At 45.8% G+C, this 16,919-nt stretch overlaps 1 protein-coding gene across 11 annotated transcripts in view; it reads left to right on the top strand.

Annotated features, from left to right (window-relative positions):
- The window catches only part of SLC8A3 (solute carrier family 8 member A3), a 113,467-nt gene that overhangs the window by 69,506 nt on the left and 27,042 nt on the right, over positions 1–16,919 (top strand). For 2 of the 11 annotated variants that reach the window (XM_026060960.1, XM_026060964.1), the window contains exon 2: positions 15,394–15,500. The exons of 7 other annotated variants lie outside the window; for them this stretch is intronic. In XM_026060960.1, the coding sequence (XP_025916745.1) occupies positions 15,394–15,500 (107 nt within the window). Of the gene's footprint in view, positions 1–15,393; positions 15,516–16,919 lie in introns of all 11 variants that reach the window. 2 more of the 11 variants (XM_026060967.1, XM_026060959.1) reach the window with 2 other exon arrangements.

Raw genomic sequence — 16,919 nt, forward strand, 5'->3', positions numbered from 1 at the left:
TTGGCAATTTGGTGTGATGTCCCTTATCTTGGTCACAAGAAGCCTGTGACCAGAGCCCAAGCACCCCTGATCCAGCTCCAGCTCCTTTTGTTCATATATAATAATTCTATCTGAAGTTTGCAGAAGAGACTCATTTCAGACTGGCAGCTGAACAGTGTTGTTTGTAGCTCATTAATTTCCTACAGATTGCTGCCTTGCTGCTCCATTGAATGTAGTGCAACTCAAACGGCTGGGCTGAACACTGCCCTGCTGAGTTGAAAGCACCATGTGCATGTGTATGTGAGAAAAGCAGGGGGAGGGAGAGAAAAGAGGGACTTGCTAGGCTGTTGTGCAGAGAGGTTTTCCTGTAGCACCAGCAACTTGTGATGGAAGAGGCAAGTTTCTATTCCTAAGCTGCAAAGTGTGAAGAATTCTCGTAGTCATTGTGTCTGTCTGCTGGACACTCATTTGTTCCTCACCCATGGGCCTCTTCATGGGCCTGCAGCATGTGATGTGAGCTGACCTATAACTGCCACAATTTTGTAATTTTTTTCCAGCGAAGAACTGTGTTTACGAAACCACAAGTTTTGCTAGTCATGTATCATACCTGGTGCCTGTCTGTCTTCATGACCTGTAAAGCCAGTCGGAGTTTGCTTTGCTCACCACCATTTCCAGTGTGCTTGGAGTACTGAACTCTGGGGATGCTGTTATGTGCAGGATCCAGGAAAGAGGTCTAGGCAGGCATGGAAGAGTTAAGATATGCTGGCTCCAATGCTGCAAACTGGGGTGACCGTTCTGACCTCTCTTGGTAAACAAAATTTCAGATGTAAGTAAGCCTAGAGCACGGAGTCCTGGGAACAGCCACATTAAGAGGAACTTTTGGCCTCTGCCTTTATTGTCTATGCTGGAAAGAGTAGGGACTAGTATTTTGGGCAGTATGTGCAATCTCTGCTCAAAACTGCAAGTCTGATCACAGAAAGTCTGTCTGTGTCTGTTGCCAGCAAAGGGGATGTGGATATGTCACGGTGGGAGGTCAAGGACCTGTAATCCCTCCCAGTGGTAGCCACCTTCACTCCCACCGCAGCCTGGCTCCCGTGGCAGTAGGATCTGCAAGCTCAGGTCTCCATAGCCATCAGCCTCCCTTCCTGTCCCAAGTGACCTGCTGCCTGGCTCACCCCTGGAGCACCAGCATGCAGGCTGCCTACCCTGCTGGCAAGCCTTGGGCCAGCTCTGTCCCTAACTGGGACTTCCCTTCTGTCTTGGCAGCAACAAAGCTGTCTTAGCAATGCAAGGAGCCAGCCAAGACCATTGATAGCTATAGAGGAGGTCACTGTGGCCATCTTTTTCTTGCTCGCTTCCTTTCCTCAGTGAAATTTATGTACATATGAACAACTGGAGTCCATGTCCATAGGCACCTTATTTTGGTCAAAGCTAGTTAGGACTGACCCACTCTGTCATCAGTCTTCTGAGAAATAGCTAGTGGCATTTTCACAGGACTTTGGCCTTCCTTCCTGCTTTCTAGTCTTCAGTTCCCAAGCTGAACTGAGGCACATTACATGGGGTTGTCCTTCTGTTAGAGCTTTGATAAATCAATTTTCTTGCCTCTTTTTCCTACCTGAACACCTGAGACAGAATCAATATGAGCTTGTAATTCATCATGGCAGGCATGGAAGAGTTAAGAGACTTGGGTGGAGCTCACAGAGGGCTTGTTTTGGCACTCAGGCAGCAGTGGGTAGTATATCTCCAGTGAGATATCACATGCCATTGAAGCCATGGCATTACATTTCTGGGCTCCCCATAGCAGAAGGATTCTGCAAATCTTTTGGGAGTTCAGAKAATCTGTATTCTGGAGAGATTAAAGAAGTTAGGGTAGAGCTCAGCTGAGCAACAGTCAACAGCAGTAACATGCAGCCCTCTAGAGCTATGCCAAGAGAGGAGGTCCTGAGGATGTAGCTGGTTATCAGCGCTCACAGGGGTGATGAGCTGGAGTAGGGAGCTGTGCTCAGAGCACACTTCAGGCTGACAGCGAGCCCTAGTCATTGGGAGAACGTTCTCCCAAAAGAGAAGTACCCAAAGGCCGGTTGTTTAGTCTCTTAAAATCTGCCATGACAAAAACAATACACGGCAGGTAACAATCTGGCAGTGCCAGAGGGATCATTTCAGCTAGCAAGTTTCTGCAATTTTTGTCCTACAAAGAATTTAAAGACTTCCCAGGCTGGTGACTGTTGTTTTGAACCTGGCACTTCTCATTCTTCAACTTCCTCTCCCCCTTCATCCCCACCTTCTCATTTGTGCCAGCATCTCCATGGCAACACCGTGTTGCTAAAGAATAGAGAAGACATCTAAATATAGCTTCCAAATCTCCATGCCTTCGGCTAAAAGCCTAAAACCAGGGGTGACAGCTTGAAGCACTAGACTGCTAATACCAGTCAGTAAAGAACGTCTTGCAGATGAGATTCAGGAGTGATTTGGTTAAACTGGGGTCATTTTCAGCTGAKTGCTTGTTTTGTGTTTGCTCAGGACATTTCAAGACATCTTGAGGTAGTTCAGCCTACCCTCTCCTGTCTGGGGCATTCCCATGCCTTCACCCTATTGGGTTTTGTAGCCATTCTTCACAGCAAACAAAAATGACTCCGGTACTTTATCTGACTATCAACATCTGTGATGGGTTTGGACATCAGAGGCTCTTGTTGATACATTGGACTAAGCTGGCAGCAGAAAAATTGAAAGGCCTTCAATAAGGAATCAATTCTCCTATTTTCTTCTTTCTCCGTGCTATACTTTTTTTTAAATTCTGTGCTGTGTGACCACAGTGGGGTTGTGGCTGAGGTTTTGCTCTTTTTAGAGTTACTTTCTAAAAGGAAAGGGTACAACATCATCTCAGAGAGGCTGGTCCCCGGGAACAAACTTAATGTAGTGAGGAGGGAACTGTTCACACCTGGCACTGCATCGCACCTACACCAGGCTGATACTCACCAGAACTGACATTTCATGGACTGGCCAAGTTGAGTTATTACCTCTACTAGACATGCTTGTTGTACAAACCTCAGCAAATATCTCCACAGATCACAAAGACTGTTCCCTCTTTTGCCCTTTAGCAATGAGTCTCAATGGGCCAGCAAGAACAAGTTGACCTGCAGCAGGCCATGCAAGGGCTGGTTTGTGTTTCTACACACAGGACTTAAGTCTTCAGAGCTGACAGTCTAGAATGTGTCACACAAATCAACCTAGATTTATTTTTTTAAGAGAGGAATTTGAACAAAGATTATAGCCAGGCCTGAAATTGTTCAATATTAAAAATAACTTTATTAATCTGAATAGAGGAAAAAAAAAGCCTATGGAGGTGGGCTATTAAGCTCATCATATAACCCAAATCAAATATCTCAACTCAGCCAATCAGCAATATGGACTCAGCTGAGAGAAAGGGCTTTTAAAAAAAACATATTCTTCCCTTCTTTGCAGAAATTCTTAAACCAAATCGTGGCATCTTTTCTGAAGAAAGAACCCTCTGTATTAGAGAATTCTATCATGTTTGAACAAAGTGAAATATAAATAGAGTGCTTTGGAARTCTGCTTGTCTAGCAGGGCTGACCGTGTTAAGGAAGCTCCCAAGGCATTTTGTTGTGCCTCCCAGCATGCCTTTTTCAGCTCTTCCATGGCTTCAGAGTTGTGTTTGTAACATTTGCTGTTTAATAGTTCCAGTGCTGATTCCTGYGGTTGACACATGTACCGTATCAAGTACTTAAGGATTTTTAGCAAGGAATGACAGTGCTTAATGGGCTCACCGGCCTGTCTAGTAACTTAGCAGCTCTGATTTYTCATTGCTTGTACAGTTATTTGCACCTTTGCAAAGTAGGTATGAAATTCTGTCATGTGAATTTGACAGTATTTTATGTCTCTTTGCATGGCAGTGAAGAGTGAGGGATGCGCTGCTGTGGSAGGAAAGAAATATGAACTGAAAAGTGAAGCTGACCACAAGCACAAAATGACCACTTTAATTTTCCCATTTCAGGATGCAGGAAGGATAACACTTAGGCAGATTTTTATCTGGATTCATTTTTTACCAGCTATCATTATAAATCTCTTACTGGTAACATTTTAAAGTTTTCTAATACAAATAAAAAAAGAAATATGGCTTTAGTCTTGGCTATGTCCCTTTAGTTATCATGTGTCAGTGACTAAAGCATTTTCAATAGCTCTAATTCAGAAATGAGCCAATTTACTAATTAGCCAAGATTACATGGGGAATACACAAAAGGAAATCACTTTTTTGTGTTAATATTTCCTTCTTTATCCCTTATCAAGACATGGTGCAACATCAACAGTGGCTGCACAACCAACAGCCAGCCAGACTAAGCCCTTGACTTCCCACTGGTCCCAGGTGAAGTCCCGCATCGTACCAGAAGGACAGGGAAGGAGGGAAACCAGGTTTTCAGACCAGGCTGCCTGGTTTCCATCTCCTGATACATCTACTTTGGGCACAGCTGGGAAAGTAAGCATCTCTGTCAGCATACATTTTCCCCTGCTGTGATCCCCTGTGGCAGAGACAGATGTTGGCCCTCGTGGTGAAGAGAGCGGAGGAGCACTCTGGGCTGCCTGTGTAGTGAAGGAGAGCAGCGGGACTTTGTCGCCTGTGTAGGTCCCAGCTGCAAACTCTGAGAAAATTTCTCTGCCCAGCTCCCTCTGTGCCACCTTCTTTGCTCCCTCCCTGTGCTGGGGACAGACAGCAGGGGACATGGCATTGCCTTTGCTACTTGTGCCAGGAACCAGTGCCGAAGGATTCTTCCCCTTCCCTTCCTGAGGAAGTTCATACCTTATGAGTCAAGTCAGACATTAGGCAGGACTTTCTAAGGGTAAGGTGATAAAACATTGGGCAAGAGTGTCCAGGACAGGTAGAAATTGTCCAGAAAAGTCTCCACCATTAAAAGTTTTTTAAAAAACAGCTGGGCAACTGCCTGTCAGGAGTGGCTTGGTGGRACTGGTTCTGCCCGGAGTCAGGGGTGAACTAGCTGAGTGCTAGCTGTTGCTTCCAGCCCTGTTTTCTGAGGCTTTTTGGTTCCCCAATGACATAAAGGAGCTTTAGCCAGGAAGAGGAGATGCCCTAAAGAAATGAAAAACTCCCTTCAAATCAGAGCCAAATTAAATGAAACAGTAAGCTGGTATTGATCCCACTTCCAGCACCACCCAAAGCGCTCTCTGCTCCCTTCCCTCACCCTGCTTATAACTGTAGCATCTACCAAATGAGCAGCTCAGATGTTTTGCAAGTAATGACTGTCCCCTACGCAGGCTCCTGTGAGAGAAACAGGGATCACAGCCACTGCGTAGATATAGAAACTGAAGCACAAAAGTATCAAGTGATTGCTTGCATGGCCTCAGGCTTGCCTGGAGAAATACAGAGGTCATGTAATGATTAACACTACAGACAGCCCTATGATAATGATCATCTAGTTATTCCATTGGCYATCCTGAAGTTAAGATTAAAAAAAACCCTTCCATTTATTATTGGACTTCTGTGTGACTTTACAACAGACTGGTCTAAAATGGTCCAGGCTGTTCTCCCTATGCTTGCTGCACAGAGCGGGATGTCCCTTACATAGCTGCTCTTCCAAGGTCCTAATGAATGACACAGCCAGTTTCTGGAAATCAGCCCACAGTGGCTTGTCTCGAGCTTCTGTACTAGCACCGGTTCTTTTGTAACGCATACATCAGCGACTTGTACATAGATGATCTGCCTGAAACTCTATCCTGAGAGTTTGTCTATCCTATTGGCATCTGCTTAGGTAACTGGTACGAAGATCTGCTCTGACCTTGGAGACACCTTAAATTCTGACCTGGCTGTTAGAACAAACTGTGACTATCACTGGTGACTGCAGCAGCATGCTTCAAAAACTGTTTCCCTCACTACAGTCCTCATGGGAGCCAGAAATCTCCTTTCATGGGCATGATCTGAAATCCAATGTATATCCTGTCTGTCCTGGTCTTTCTCTGGATGGGTCCTTAAATTACCATGATTCCCCATTGAAATGAAGATCACTTATCATCTCCTTGGCAAGTTCTGGGAATCTGCTTTGGGATTTAATGCTTTTCCTCCTCAAACACTTCCCTCATCTTTTGCTACATGGCAGCATAACCCTTTGCTTCAAAATGGCTCTGCTTGTCCCAGCCTTGGTTACTTGATGTGCTACTCCATATGACCATGTGCCTTGCACCAGGGCACCTTGTCTGCCAGCGCTGTTGCGTTGCTCTGTTAAATGTCTGCCTCCCAATGATCCAGACAAAGCCAGCTCCCCACTCTACAACAGCCTTATTTAACCCCCTCTGATTTGCCTCAAATTTTGACATCTTATATGGTCAGCATTGCTGCAACATGACTTCTCAATGAGATCTTCTGGCAGAGAGAATAGGTCCTATGCATATATTTCCTTGCTGAAAACCCAGTCCAATGCCAGCAATCACATGCAGGGCTCTGGGGAAGAGCAAGACTGGCATCACACATTTTGAAATTCATGCTGCAGAGCCTGTACCTGCAGCAAATCAGATGATGATTTAGATATATTGAGATGCGTTGAGAATGCTATGGCTTGACCTGATGTGCGTCCAGTAATTATTCACGTTAATGAGTTACTAAAGATCTCCTGGTACTTCTCGCTGTCCCGGGGATGTTTACCTTGCTGTCATGGCTGCTTTCCATCCTGGCTAACAGCATCCCACCAGGGACTGTAAATCCTGCCCTTGCACAGCCCTGCCTGTTTCAATGGTATACTCTATGTGACATTTCCTGACTTACTCTGTTTTTAGAGCTGAGCCTTATTTTAATTCCAAAGTCATGCAGACACATCCTCTTAACCTGCACTGCAATAATTCCTGCAAATGAGAGACTCCACACAGAGAGATACTCAATATTTTCTAGCACATTAATCAAATAAGCATTCAGTCATTGCCTTATGTGTTGGAAGAGGACGTGTTGTCAAATAAAATGATTTTATAGATTATCCTCCGTACTCCCCAGATGGGGAATTTAGCAACGTCATGTGCATGAAGTCCTTTAGGAGAAGATCAATGTCTATTCATTTCATCTTCTGGTGCTTACTCAGGGAAAGCTCCTTATTAATGTTGTTCCCCAGAGGAGCTTTCCCATCCCTAACTTTTAAAAACAGTGATTATTTTTAAGTATGTGTCTAAAGGAGAGCCTGGACTGGCACAATCTGAGGGCTATTGGTGACAGTGTGCAATGTCCCCAGAGAAAACAGGAGAGAGCAGCTATTCTGACTTCTGTATGCACGTGTAATCCCTGGGAACTACAGATCTCGTGTTGTCCTGCTGTATCACAGTCCTTCAGTTATCTTTGTCCTTCCCAATTAGAAGCAAAGGTACAGCTGTAGCAACAGTGGGTCACCTATGATTTTGCATCAGAAGTTGAATGGTTTGCTCTTTGTTTTTTTCTGGAGATAGGTCTCCTTGTCTAACACAGTAAGACTGCCTCCAGAGCAGGAAGAAACCCCAGCAGCCCTCTAAGAGTTATTTCCTAGCAGTCTCAGAAGCTGCCACAGCTGTATGCTTTTGCTATTGAAAGGCCTGTTTCTCCTCTCGTTGTGTCTGTGCAAACTACTTGGCAGCAGAGGACTGGGGACTCACCTGGAGCTTATGGAAAATATGAAAATGGGTCAGCTTAACTGATCTGGGCAGGAATCTCACTCAAACAGATCTCGTGGAAGACTGAGGCTCCCTGTCAGGATAGGAAAATCTGTGTTTCAGTACTTCTGGCGATTGCCTCTTCCAGGCCCAGTCTGACTCCCAGACACACAGGGAGAAGGATCAGCTACCCATGCTTTTCCAAATTAAAAGCATTGTTCAGCCTGTTGAAAAGGCTACTGAGGCCTGAATTAAAGAGCTATTTCCACAAGTCAACCCATGTAAATGTTGATATTGAATTAAGCTGTGGGTTGGTACTGGTTGTGGAGCTTTTGGGTTTGGTTTTGTCTGCAGAGTGACTCCTCCTTTCCAGCTCCCATTGGCATTTAATGAAGGCAGTTGATTGCCAGGACAGGCTTTTGGATGGCCTTTGTTGTTCTCAGCTTTCGAACTGTCTGAGGTATGTCTTGGCCATGAGGAAGCTGTCAGAGAAAGAGGAAGGATGGAAAGTGTCTCCTTTCCCTGATGCAGAGGCATCAGCTGTTGGGGAATGAAAGCTGCCCGGCTGAGCAAGGTGTGTTTCAGACCTCTTGCTTCCCATTAGGGGGAATGTTCCTATCAGGCCTGTTGTGCTGCAAGACCCTCTCATGCTGGCGTCTGCCTCGATTAATTTCAGGAAACTGTCAYGATGTTCTTGCAGCAAAATGTTCCCGAGCCTCCTGCTCCGCTTGCCCTCTGGCTCTCGCTGTCCTCCTGTCACATCTCTCACATTAACGTGATGTCTTCCCAGAGTGGTGTTATGCTCCAGTCCTTCTCCCCATCCATCTCCTCTGCTCTCCAGGCATTTTTAGGAGGTAGCTATCAGTGTGGTTGCAGGTGAGATATAAGGGCAGTGTTGCAAGGGAGCAATCTGTGTTTTGGCCTCAAGACGATTTACTGCAGCTTAGGATGTAGCCATAGTTACAGTTGCTTTTGTAGCACTAGGGAGGAGTGAAATGCTCTCAGTAGTTACAGAAGTTGCAGAGCTTGGGAATAGACAACTCTGACCCAGCTGCACCAAGCTGGGAGGAACTGCCTCGCCGGCCTGACGGGCACCAAAACGCCCTTTGTCAGCGCTGACCTTTCCACAGCAACAGTCACCGAAGCAGCGAGCCAGCTGAGATAAGGGCACTTCCCCACTAGGAAGCGAGCTGAGCCCGGTGCCCCGTTCTTTGCAGTCTGCTGGGCGGCCCTGGGACTGGAGGTGCTTTCTTCCCACTGCTGCAAAATAATAGCAAAAGGTTAAATATTCCACGCTATGCAGCGCTTGCTCTGTGAGTGGTCACCCACCTCACAGTCCCTGGAAACTTTTCTGTTCCTTCTTTCCATTCTGCCTTGCTCCTTTTTCCCTTGCACAGTAAAGTTTGGAAACTCGCTGGGACTGGAGTGATACTGGGCAGAGACTGCGAGCGTGGCTGGAGCTTTCCAGGCTGCGCTGGCCAAGTGAGTGTGGTGCCAGGGTGCCTGAGTAGCCAGAGGATCCCTATCACACAGCCCACACCTCAAGGCTGCAAGGTTGGGTCCCTGAAGCCGTGTAGTCCACAGTGCTGTGAAAATGAGCACAGGCTCTCAGCAAAGCGATGTAGGTCAGGTATAGCACTGTCCTGGTGCAGCTCATCCTCTTTTGGGCCTAAAATAGGTTGGGTAAGGGGTGTAAGGCTGCCTTTGTCTGCACAGGCCACATTCAGCTTTGATGTATGAAGATTAGCTGGTGAAGGTGACTTTGGCCTGATCTGTGTATATTATGGAGTCTCTGTGTCCTCTGCTTAGGTTTGGTCCTAGGTGTTAATGTCAGTGTGTTGACTTCGCTCTACTCTGCCTCCATTAATCAGCCTTATGCTTTGCTCTCTTGAAATGCCWAGAAAGAGCAGCACCCAGTTAGAGTTCCCTTTGCTGTGATGGAGGGTGAGCCCTGAACTGAGATGTGCTGCCTTGAGGGGGGAGGCCGTGAGAAGGGCTGCCCTTACTTGGATCAGCTGGTCCCCTTGGAGGTGCTAAGTGGTCTCACAAAGGGCTCGGCACAAGGAAGTGTCCTGCTGTCATGTTCAGGAGGACAACAGGTGTTGCATGAGACTTGAAAACAAAGATTTTCCTTGTAATAATAACTTTGCCCTTCATCTTTTGTTTAAGAGCCAGGTAAAAGTTCCTTTTCTCACTACAGCTTATAATAAGGGGGAAAATGTCAATTCACTGGATTTGTCACCAAATTCAAAGACCCTTTTTTGAAGCACAATGTGAGGCTTGAGTGTGCAGTAACAATCCAGTTTGTAACAGAGCTGAGCTGATGCAGGAGTTCAGAGGATTTGCTCTGTTGATTACACCTGTACAGAGATTTTTACCAGCTATCCTGAAGGCAATGCTTCTGCCTTTGAGTTAGACTTTAATATTGGGGCAAAACTTGGAAAATCTGTTTCTCTTTAGAGAGAAGAGAAAATCTGAAAATTTGTTTCTCTTGTTCCCCTCAGCTCTCCCAAGTATAGCCAAAAGTTACTTCTTTTTCCAGCCAAGTTTTATTTCCTTCTCCTTGAGGCAAGCTCGGGAGGTGTTGTTCGTGTCCCTGGGGCCTGGCACAGCCCCTCAGGATTCCCACCGAGGCGCTGTCTGTGGGTCAGTTTTGTCCTGGGGATGCTGGCTCATGCTGTCATTCCCTTTGAGCCACCGAGTGGCCCTCACCTTTACATCCGTGTTAAACTTTGCTGCGTTTCAGTGAGCAGGATGACACATTTTTATTTCACTGCAGAGTGACTTGAATCCACATGCAGGCGGTGGGGGGGAAAGCGTGTTACCCACTCACATACAACCAGGATTCAGAACCATGTGATCCTCTGTACATGCATGTGTCAGAAACAGTTGATTGAGCTCTGGTGCTGGAAGGGGGCTTTTCAGGCATGGACAGAGTTTTGCAGTTGGACTTTCCCCTTGTAGAAACCAGTGGGAAAAGGGGGATCATCAGAGAACTGGACTTGAATTTTTGTTTAGAAGAGACAATGCTCATATGGTGGGTGAATCAGGCCTGTGGTGTGCGAGCCAGCCAGCCAGAGTGTGTGAGGTGTTGTCCTGTCCCTCCCGTGCAGCAGAGAATTAGGGCAAGGGGGTGGCCTGGAGGGCTGGCAGCCTGGGGCGGTGATACCAGGCAGAGATCAGCAGAGAGCGAACAGGAATGCACATAAGCCCAAAGAAAAAAAAAATTGGAGGTACTGGAGGCAGTGCCACATTACTTGGATTTATTTCTGGGTATTAATACATGGCCCTATCTTTCTGTGTCCTCCCAAAACAAGTAAGATCTAAGATACAGCCATATAGCAAGCAGAGGGCTCAAAAGTTTGCAGAAAACTCTGTTCGCTCTCAAATAACTTCTGTTCACTTTCTGCCTTGTGTACTTGAGAGTCAAGGGGCCAGTTGCCAAGAGTGCTGAAACAACAGCCATTCAGACAGGGAATACTTTATACTGTTTGTAGCCCCTACTTGTGCTCTGGTCACATATATGTGGACACATCCAGTTGCAAAAGGCATACATACAGGCATATCATACACAGGCATATTTTAAAGAAGGTTCAGTGGAAAAAAACACACCCAGAATCAGAAATCCAAATTTGTATTATTTTACTTCTGCCCCTGTGTATGGACAGCTTTCAAAATACCTTCACTGGTATACTATTTTTAGTCTGCCAGCAAATGAGACAAGAAGTTTCTTCCCTTTTCATTGTCAGCAGTATTCAAGGATTAGCATGTGGATCTGTTTGGCCCCAAGCATGAGGCAGTGCCACCCTAAAGGGAGGAGAAGTGACCCAGTGTCACCTGGGGAGGTGAGGCAGGGCCTGGGGACTGCAGCCTCTGGCAAAGCAGCAGGCAGAGTAAAGGTTTCCCAGTGGTCTTAGGAAACTACACTGTTTCCTGACCTCAGGGGGCTTCCTTTTGTAATGTCAACATTTTAAAGTGCATCTTCTCTACAGAAATCCACTGAGTTTTCTTTCTCTTTTTTTTTTAAATTAAAAAATGACAACTATAAAGAAATCTCACCCCTGTGGAACTACTTAGTAGGCTTTATAGACCACTCTGCACTTAACAAAATGTGCACACAGTGAGTCATTACTTCCTTGAGTCCACAGCTTTGAGTAGTCATTGTGCGGTTGAGTGAATTGTGTAAAATCAGGCTTTCCACACACAGCCATGGAGATCATCTTCCGTGCACACTTTCTCATTAAATGGGTATTTCTTCTCCACTTCAGTATGCACATACACTACTCATGGAAGTGGGAGAGCCACCTCATAAAAAAACAGTTGCTGTAAAAAGACAGACTCAAATAATGTGCATTCCTTATAGGTATTGCCTAAAGCTGTAGAATGGCTTTATCATGATACCTAAATTGGCCTCCAGGAAACAGGGTCTGCATCCTTTGCAGATAAATTTTGTTGCAGATACTGAGTAAAATGGGGCTCTTCACACTGAAGACCCCTTTTGAAAAAAAAATTTTTTGTACTTTTTCTGCTTTTTAAAGTGAAACACTGATTTCTTCCTTGTTTCTTATTCCACGTATTTTCACTCTGAAAAAAGGCTGAGGAAAAAATTAGCAACTTAAAGTCATGAAAAGTCAAAAGCTAAAAAGAACAAAAGTTGCCAATAGTTCAAAAATGTAAGCAGTGCTATTTGTGAATGGGATTTTCAAAAGCAACTGGAGTTTAGGAAGCACTGGCTACTTTCAAAAATCCCACTTTCTGTTTTGTAGTAAGAGCAAGAAAGAGATCAGAGCTATGAATTAGATATAGATTTAATTCAGCAAATTGAAAAACCTTTGCAAAATACTGGGGACCCAGACAACATGTGGTTCAAAAGAGAAATTCGGTCAACCTCTCCAAAGAAAATGCAATGAAATCATTATGATGAAGTCTTAGCAAAGTACCAACATTTACACCAGAGACGCATTGTTTAAAATCTTTCAGTCTGGATTAGTAGAGATTGAAAAGGTCTAGAGAAGGGAAATGAGGCTTGCTAGCATTAGTACAGGTTATTTGCAGAACAAGCACTGGCAAAAATAAAGATGATTTAGCTTAGAAAGAAGAATCTGAGGTGATTTTTCTTGCATATTCATAACACTGAAGGATATAGCAAAGGTTGTTAAAACTCTTCCCCAGTCCCCTGTGCCATCATTGACAGACAGGGTTGGGATCTGGTCAGAACAAGAGCCAGCACAGGGAGCAGGATTTCCACAGCCAGAGTGGAGACCCAAAGATGACTCAGGAGTCAAACTGTAGGAGAGCTGGATAATTTTGTGGTCGTTAACGATACCAGTAGGCATGCAAACTGCAGGAACGAAAATTAATCAACCTTCCTATTTCGTGTCATGAAATGGTGGTTTTCAGGTGGTCAAAAAGCCTTCCTCAGGTATTACACAATTCGCAAATGCTCTTTTCCTCAGCTGCTCTTAAGTGGAGCAGTTGCTTAGGTGTTAGCTAGTAAGCGTAGGTCAGTGCTACTGCATTCATCCAGGCCTGGCTCCAAGGGGTGGCAGTCTGAGGTCTGTACTTTCTGCTCTTAAACATAGCTGGGCCTCTAATAACCTCTAATAACCACCTACGCTGGCAGGAGCTGAAGTCACAGCATCCCCGGGATTCGGGACCGGAGTGCTTACTCTCTGAAGCGCTATGGGATCAAAGGTACTGGATATCATTTAGTGCCTGATATTCAAAACAGTAAGGCCATGTACAGTTTTTTATTCATAACAAGGTCACTAATGTATGGGCTAAGGCACTGAGTGAGTGGGCTGAAGCCCTCATATGTACCCCCGCCCTGAGGATTTCTGGGATGACTGGTGACGAATTAGCAGTGAGGGCCACTGACTGAGTTTTGAGACTAAACTTGCAGTGGTTCTTCTTGAATTCAGCAGAGTGCTCAGTGACTCCAGCCCCATACTGAAAGAGCGCTAAGCAGTACCTCCACAGACAGCCTGGACTAGTTCAGCTTCTCATGGGAGCAAAAGAAATCATTCTCACTGTCCCGGTGAAGGGAGGAGCTCAAGTTCCCAACCAACAGTATGTATGAGAAAGATTTCCAAATCCCGCTCACTTTGGCAATAGATGTGTTTGTTGATGTACACCACTGTTGTAGCGCATCAGTCCTTTTCCCAACAAGGCAAAGGGTAGAACAGTGTAATGCTATTTCTTAGGTCTACAGCACTTCCTGTCAGTAGGTTTGATTGTGTTTGACAGTCATAAAGATCCACATCTTCCTGACAACCCTGTGAGCATGTTAGCACAGCAGCTCACTTACGGGGAAACTGAGACACATACAGTAATTTGAAGACTGGGGCTATTTTGCTCGGGCTCTATGATCTCCAGTCCTGCTTTTCTCCTCTTTTCTATACACAGCCAAGACAAATTATAGATACAAAATGCACCAGGGGACTGATCCAAATGTTGAGGATGGGCAGGTAACTTGCAGTGGTCGTTGCAGGAGGGCTGTGGGGGAGATGTGCGTGTGGGTACTAAGCTGTTGGATGGGGAAGTCATTCCCTGGTGAGATGGGCAGCTGGCCTGGTTCTCAGGAGCAGTTGTTTTGGGGTAATGGAGATGCACTTTCTGTGGAACTGACTTGTCATTTAAAAAAATGCAGTTCCAGTTTGGGGTCATGGCTGATTGGAAGTCTGGGAGCCCCGAGATAACAAATGCATGCCCATTCAGAATGTATGCGTATATGTGAGCATATAATTATACATGATCATCGGTGCATATGCAGACAATTTTACATTTAAGAGGGTGTGAGATCATCCCAGAGTGAAAGCACCAATCCTTTCTGTCATGAGTGAGGGATGTAATTTTATCAAGTCTTTCAACTGATAAGAAAGCAAGCAAAGTGCAGGTATAATTTTCAGCCTGAGACAATCAGTGCAACCCTAGCTGAAAGGGAGACAGCATAATTGGCAAAGCCATCGAGTTGTTTAGATTGTTGTGTTTGTGTGTGCATGTGTGTAGGAGTGAGAGCCAAGGAACTGTGGCCTCTGTTTAGGACATCTGTTTGCTGTGAAAGAAACCACGTCATGGTTCTTTCATTTTTTTCCCACAGAATGCTCCTGGAACTCATAAGAAATTTGCCTGAGGAGAGATATAGGATTTTCCACCCAGCTAGTCCAGCAACCAGCGCTACTCAGAGTTGGCTGCAAAGGCAGGTTTTCCCTTAGGCAGCTGACTGACTAGCCTCACCTRTGGCTCATTTTAACATGAAGAGCTCAGAGCTAAAGGTTGCAGCATCTTCCCATCTGGTCACTTAGTGTCTCTCTGAAAGACTAATGTTCCCGACATGGAAGTAATAGCTTGGTGCCTGTGTGGTGTGTACTTGTGCATGTGTTTTTATGCATGTGTGTACAGAGCGAGTAGCAGTGTGAGCAGAGCGTGCTTCTCTGTGTGTCAGTCAGATTTCATTGCATGGACACTGTGTTATGAGCGACTGTGCTGATCTGTATTGCAGCTCTTGAGCCCCTTGCCAGTTTGCGAGGGGACCAGAGCTATTTGTGTTCAACTACATTTTGTACAGTGTATCTGTCTTCAGGCCTTCTGGTTAAACAGAAGATAGGCCAATGTCACTGGCAGTAGTGGGCTTTAGCCTTTCTCAAGCGCCATGTTGAGCTTGTTCAGTGAGTGAGAAAACTTTGACTGTCTAATGTTCCCATGCAATTCCTTGCCTTCCTCCACTTCTGCTTCTCTATTCTCTTCTCCCCTTTATGACACTTATTATTTTTCCATCCACAGCAAAACAATTCACATCAAGGTAATTGATGATGAGGAGTATGAAAAAAACAAGAATTTCTTCATTGAGCTGATGAGCCCACGCATGGTGGATATGAGTTTACAGAAAGGTGTAGTACTGGCCCTGCAGACTAATGTTAACATTCTTCTTTCCTCTTTTCTTTTTTGCCCTTTCTCCTCTTCTCCTTTTCCTCTGATTTCTTTTTGTTTCCAACTGCTCTATCCTAAACACTGCTGTGCACACACACCTGTGTCACATGGTATCTATGGAGCATGAGTGGGATGGGAACTGTGTTGGGGGGGGCCTGGGAAAGGGGACAAGGGAAGGAGAGAGAGAAGGATAGTACAGTCCTAATCATCAGTATTTTTGCAATGGCTCAGAGAGGGACCTTCCATCATTCCCATTGATGGAAAGGACTGAGCCTGCTCAAGCAAGTCTTGTAGCATCAGTGGGAAGACACTTTCTAGAAACACGGCCAGCATCTTAGGAGATCATCACCCTGCCCTATTCCTATGAGGTATCCTGATAGTCCCACATTAGCAAAACACAGAAATCAAGGCCTGGCAGAGTAAGAGCCCCTAATAAATTCTCAGAAGGACTGGGTAAAGGCTGTGAACCCTCCAGTCCGGTTGCTGCTGAGCAGCTCTGGGAGTGACTGATCAGGGCAGGGAAGAGAGCTGACACTCCACCTTTGATTTGTTTGAGGGCTCACAGTAGCTTTATGCATTGCAGGGGTGCTAGACTTAGCCTGGAAACCTGGCAGCAGGGAGAAGGAGACAGCCCCGCTCCAGTGTCAAGGGTATTTTCATTCAAGTCTCTGAGGTATTTTAGTACCATTCTGTCTTCTGCAAGCTCCCAGCAAAGCTGTCTGCTCTCACAGAAAGCTGAGTCTCTCGGTCAGGGAACATTCAGGTCATGGAGAGGAGGCAGACAGTATCAAAGAGCAGAAGCAATAAGATATGCCATTTTAAAAATGGAAATTAGAAATATCAGCATCCTTTGAAGCTAACAGAGCTATAGCCTGACTGCAAAGACCTGACGCACCCCCACTGGGGAGCATGTCTGTGAGTACGCATCTCTCTCTCTTCTTCTCAGTCTCCGAGCCCAGAATACCTACAGATTTATTACTAATTGTGAGGGTAGGAGAAGCAACTGACCTTTCAGCTAAAATGTGCTGGGTACCCCAGGGTGGCTCCTGGTGATTTCCGGTCAGCCAATACCCTTTCTATTACCATGTGACACTGAAAAAAACGTGCTGCAGAAGTCGCCTCCCACTAACCATCAGCAAGGTCCGAACCCCTTTCCCCTTCCTCTCCACTCCCTTCCTCACCCCCCTCGCCAGCCCCATCTGCCCCTAACACCCTCCCGCTCCCCAAAGACCAGCTGCGACCGATGCGCCAGGTCAAATGAGCAGGCCAACGGCACACTGCCCCAGGCAGCGGGGAACGAGCTGCATGCGAGAAGCGTGTGGTGCTGCTGCTGCTGCGTCTCCTCCAGCTGGCCAACCCGCTGTACACGGTTGTCTCTC

Source organism: Apteryx rowi, unplaced genomic scaffold, assembly GCF_003343035.1.
Source record: "Apteryx rowi isolate R43461 unplaced genomic scaffold, aptRow1 scaffold_173, whole genome shotgun sequence".
In the NCBI taxonomy this organism is placed as follows: Eukaryota; Metazoa; Chordata; class Aves; order Apterygiformes; family Apterygidae; genus Apteryx; species Apteryx rowi.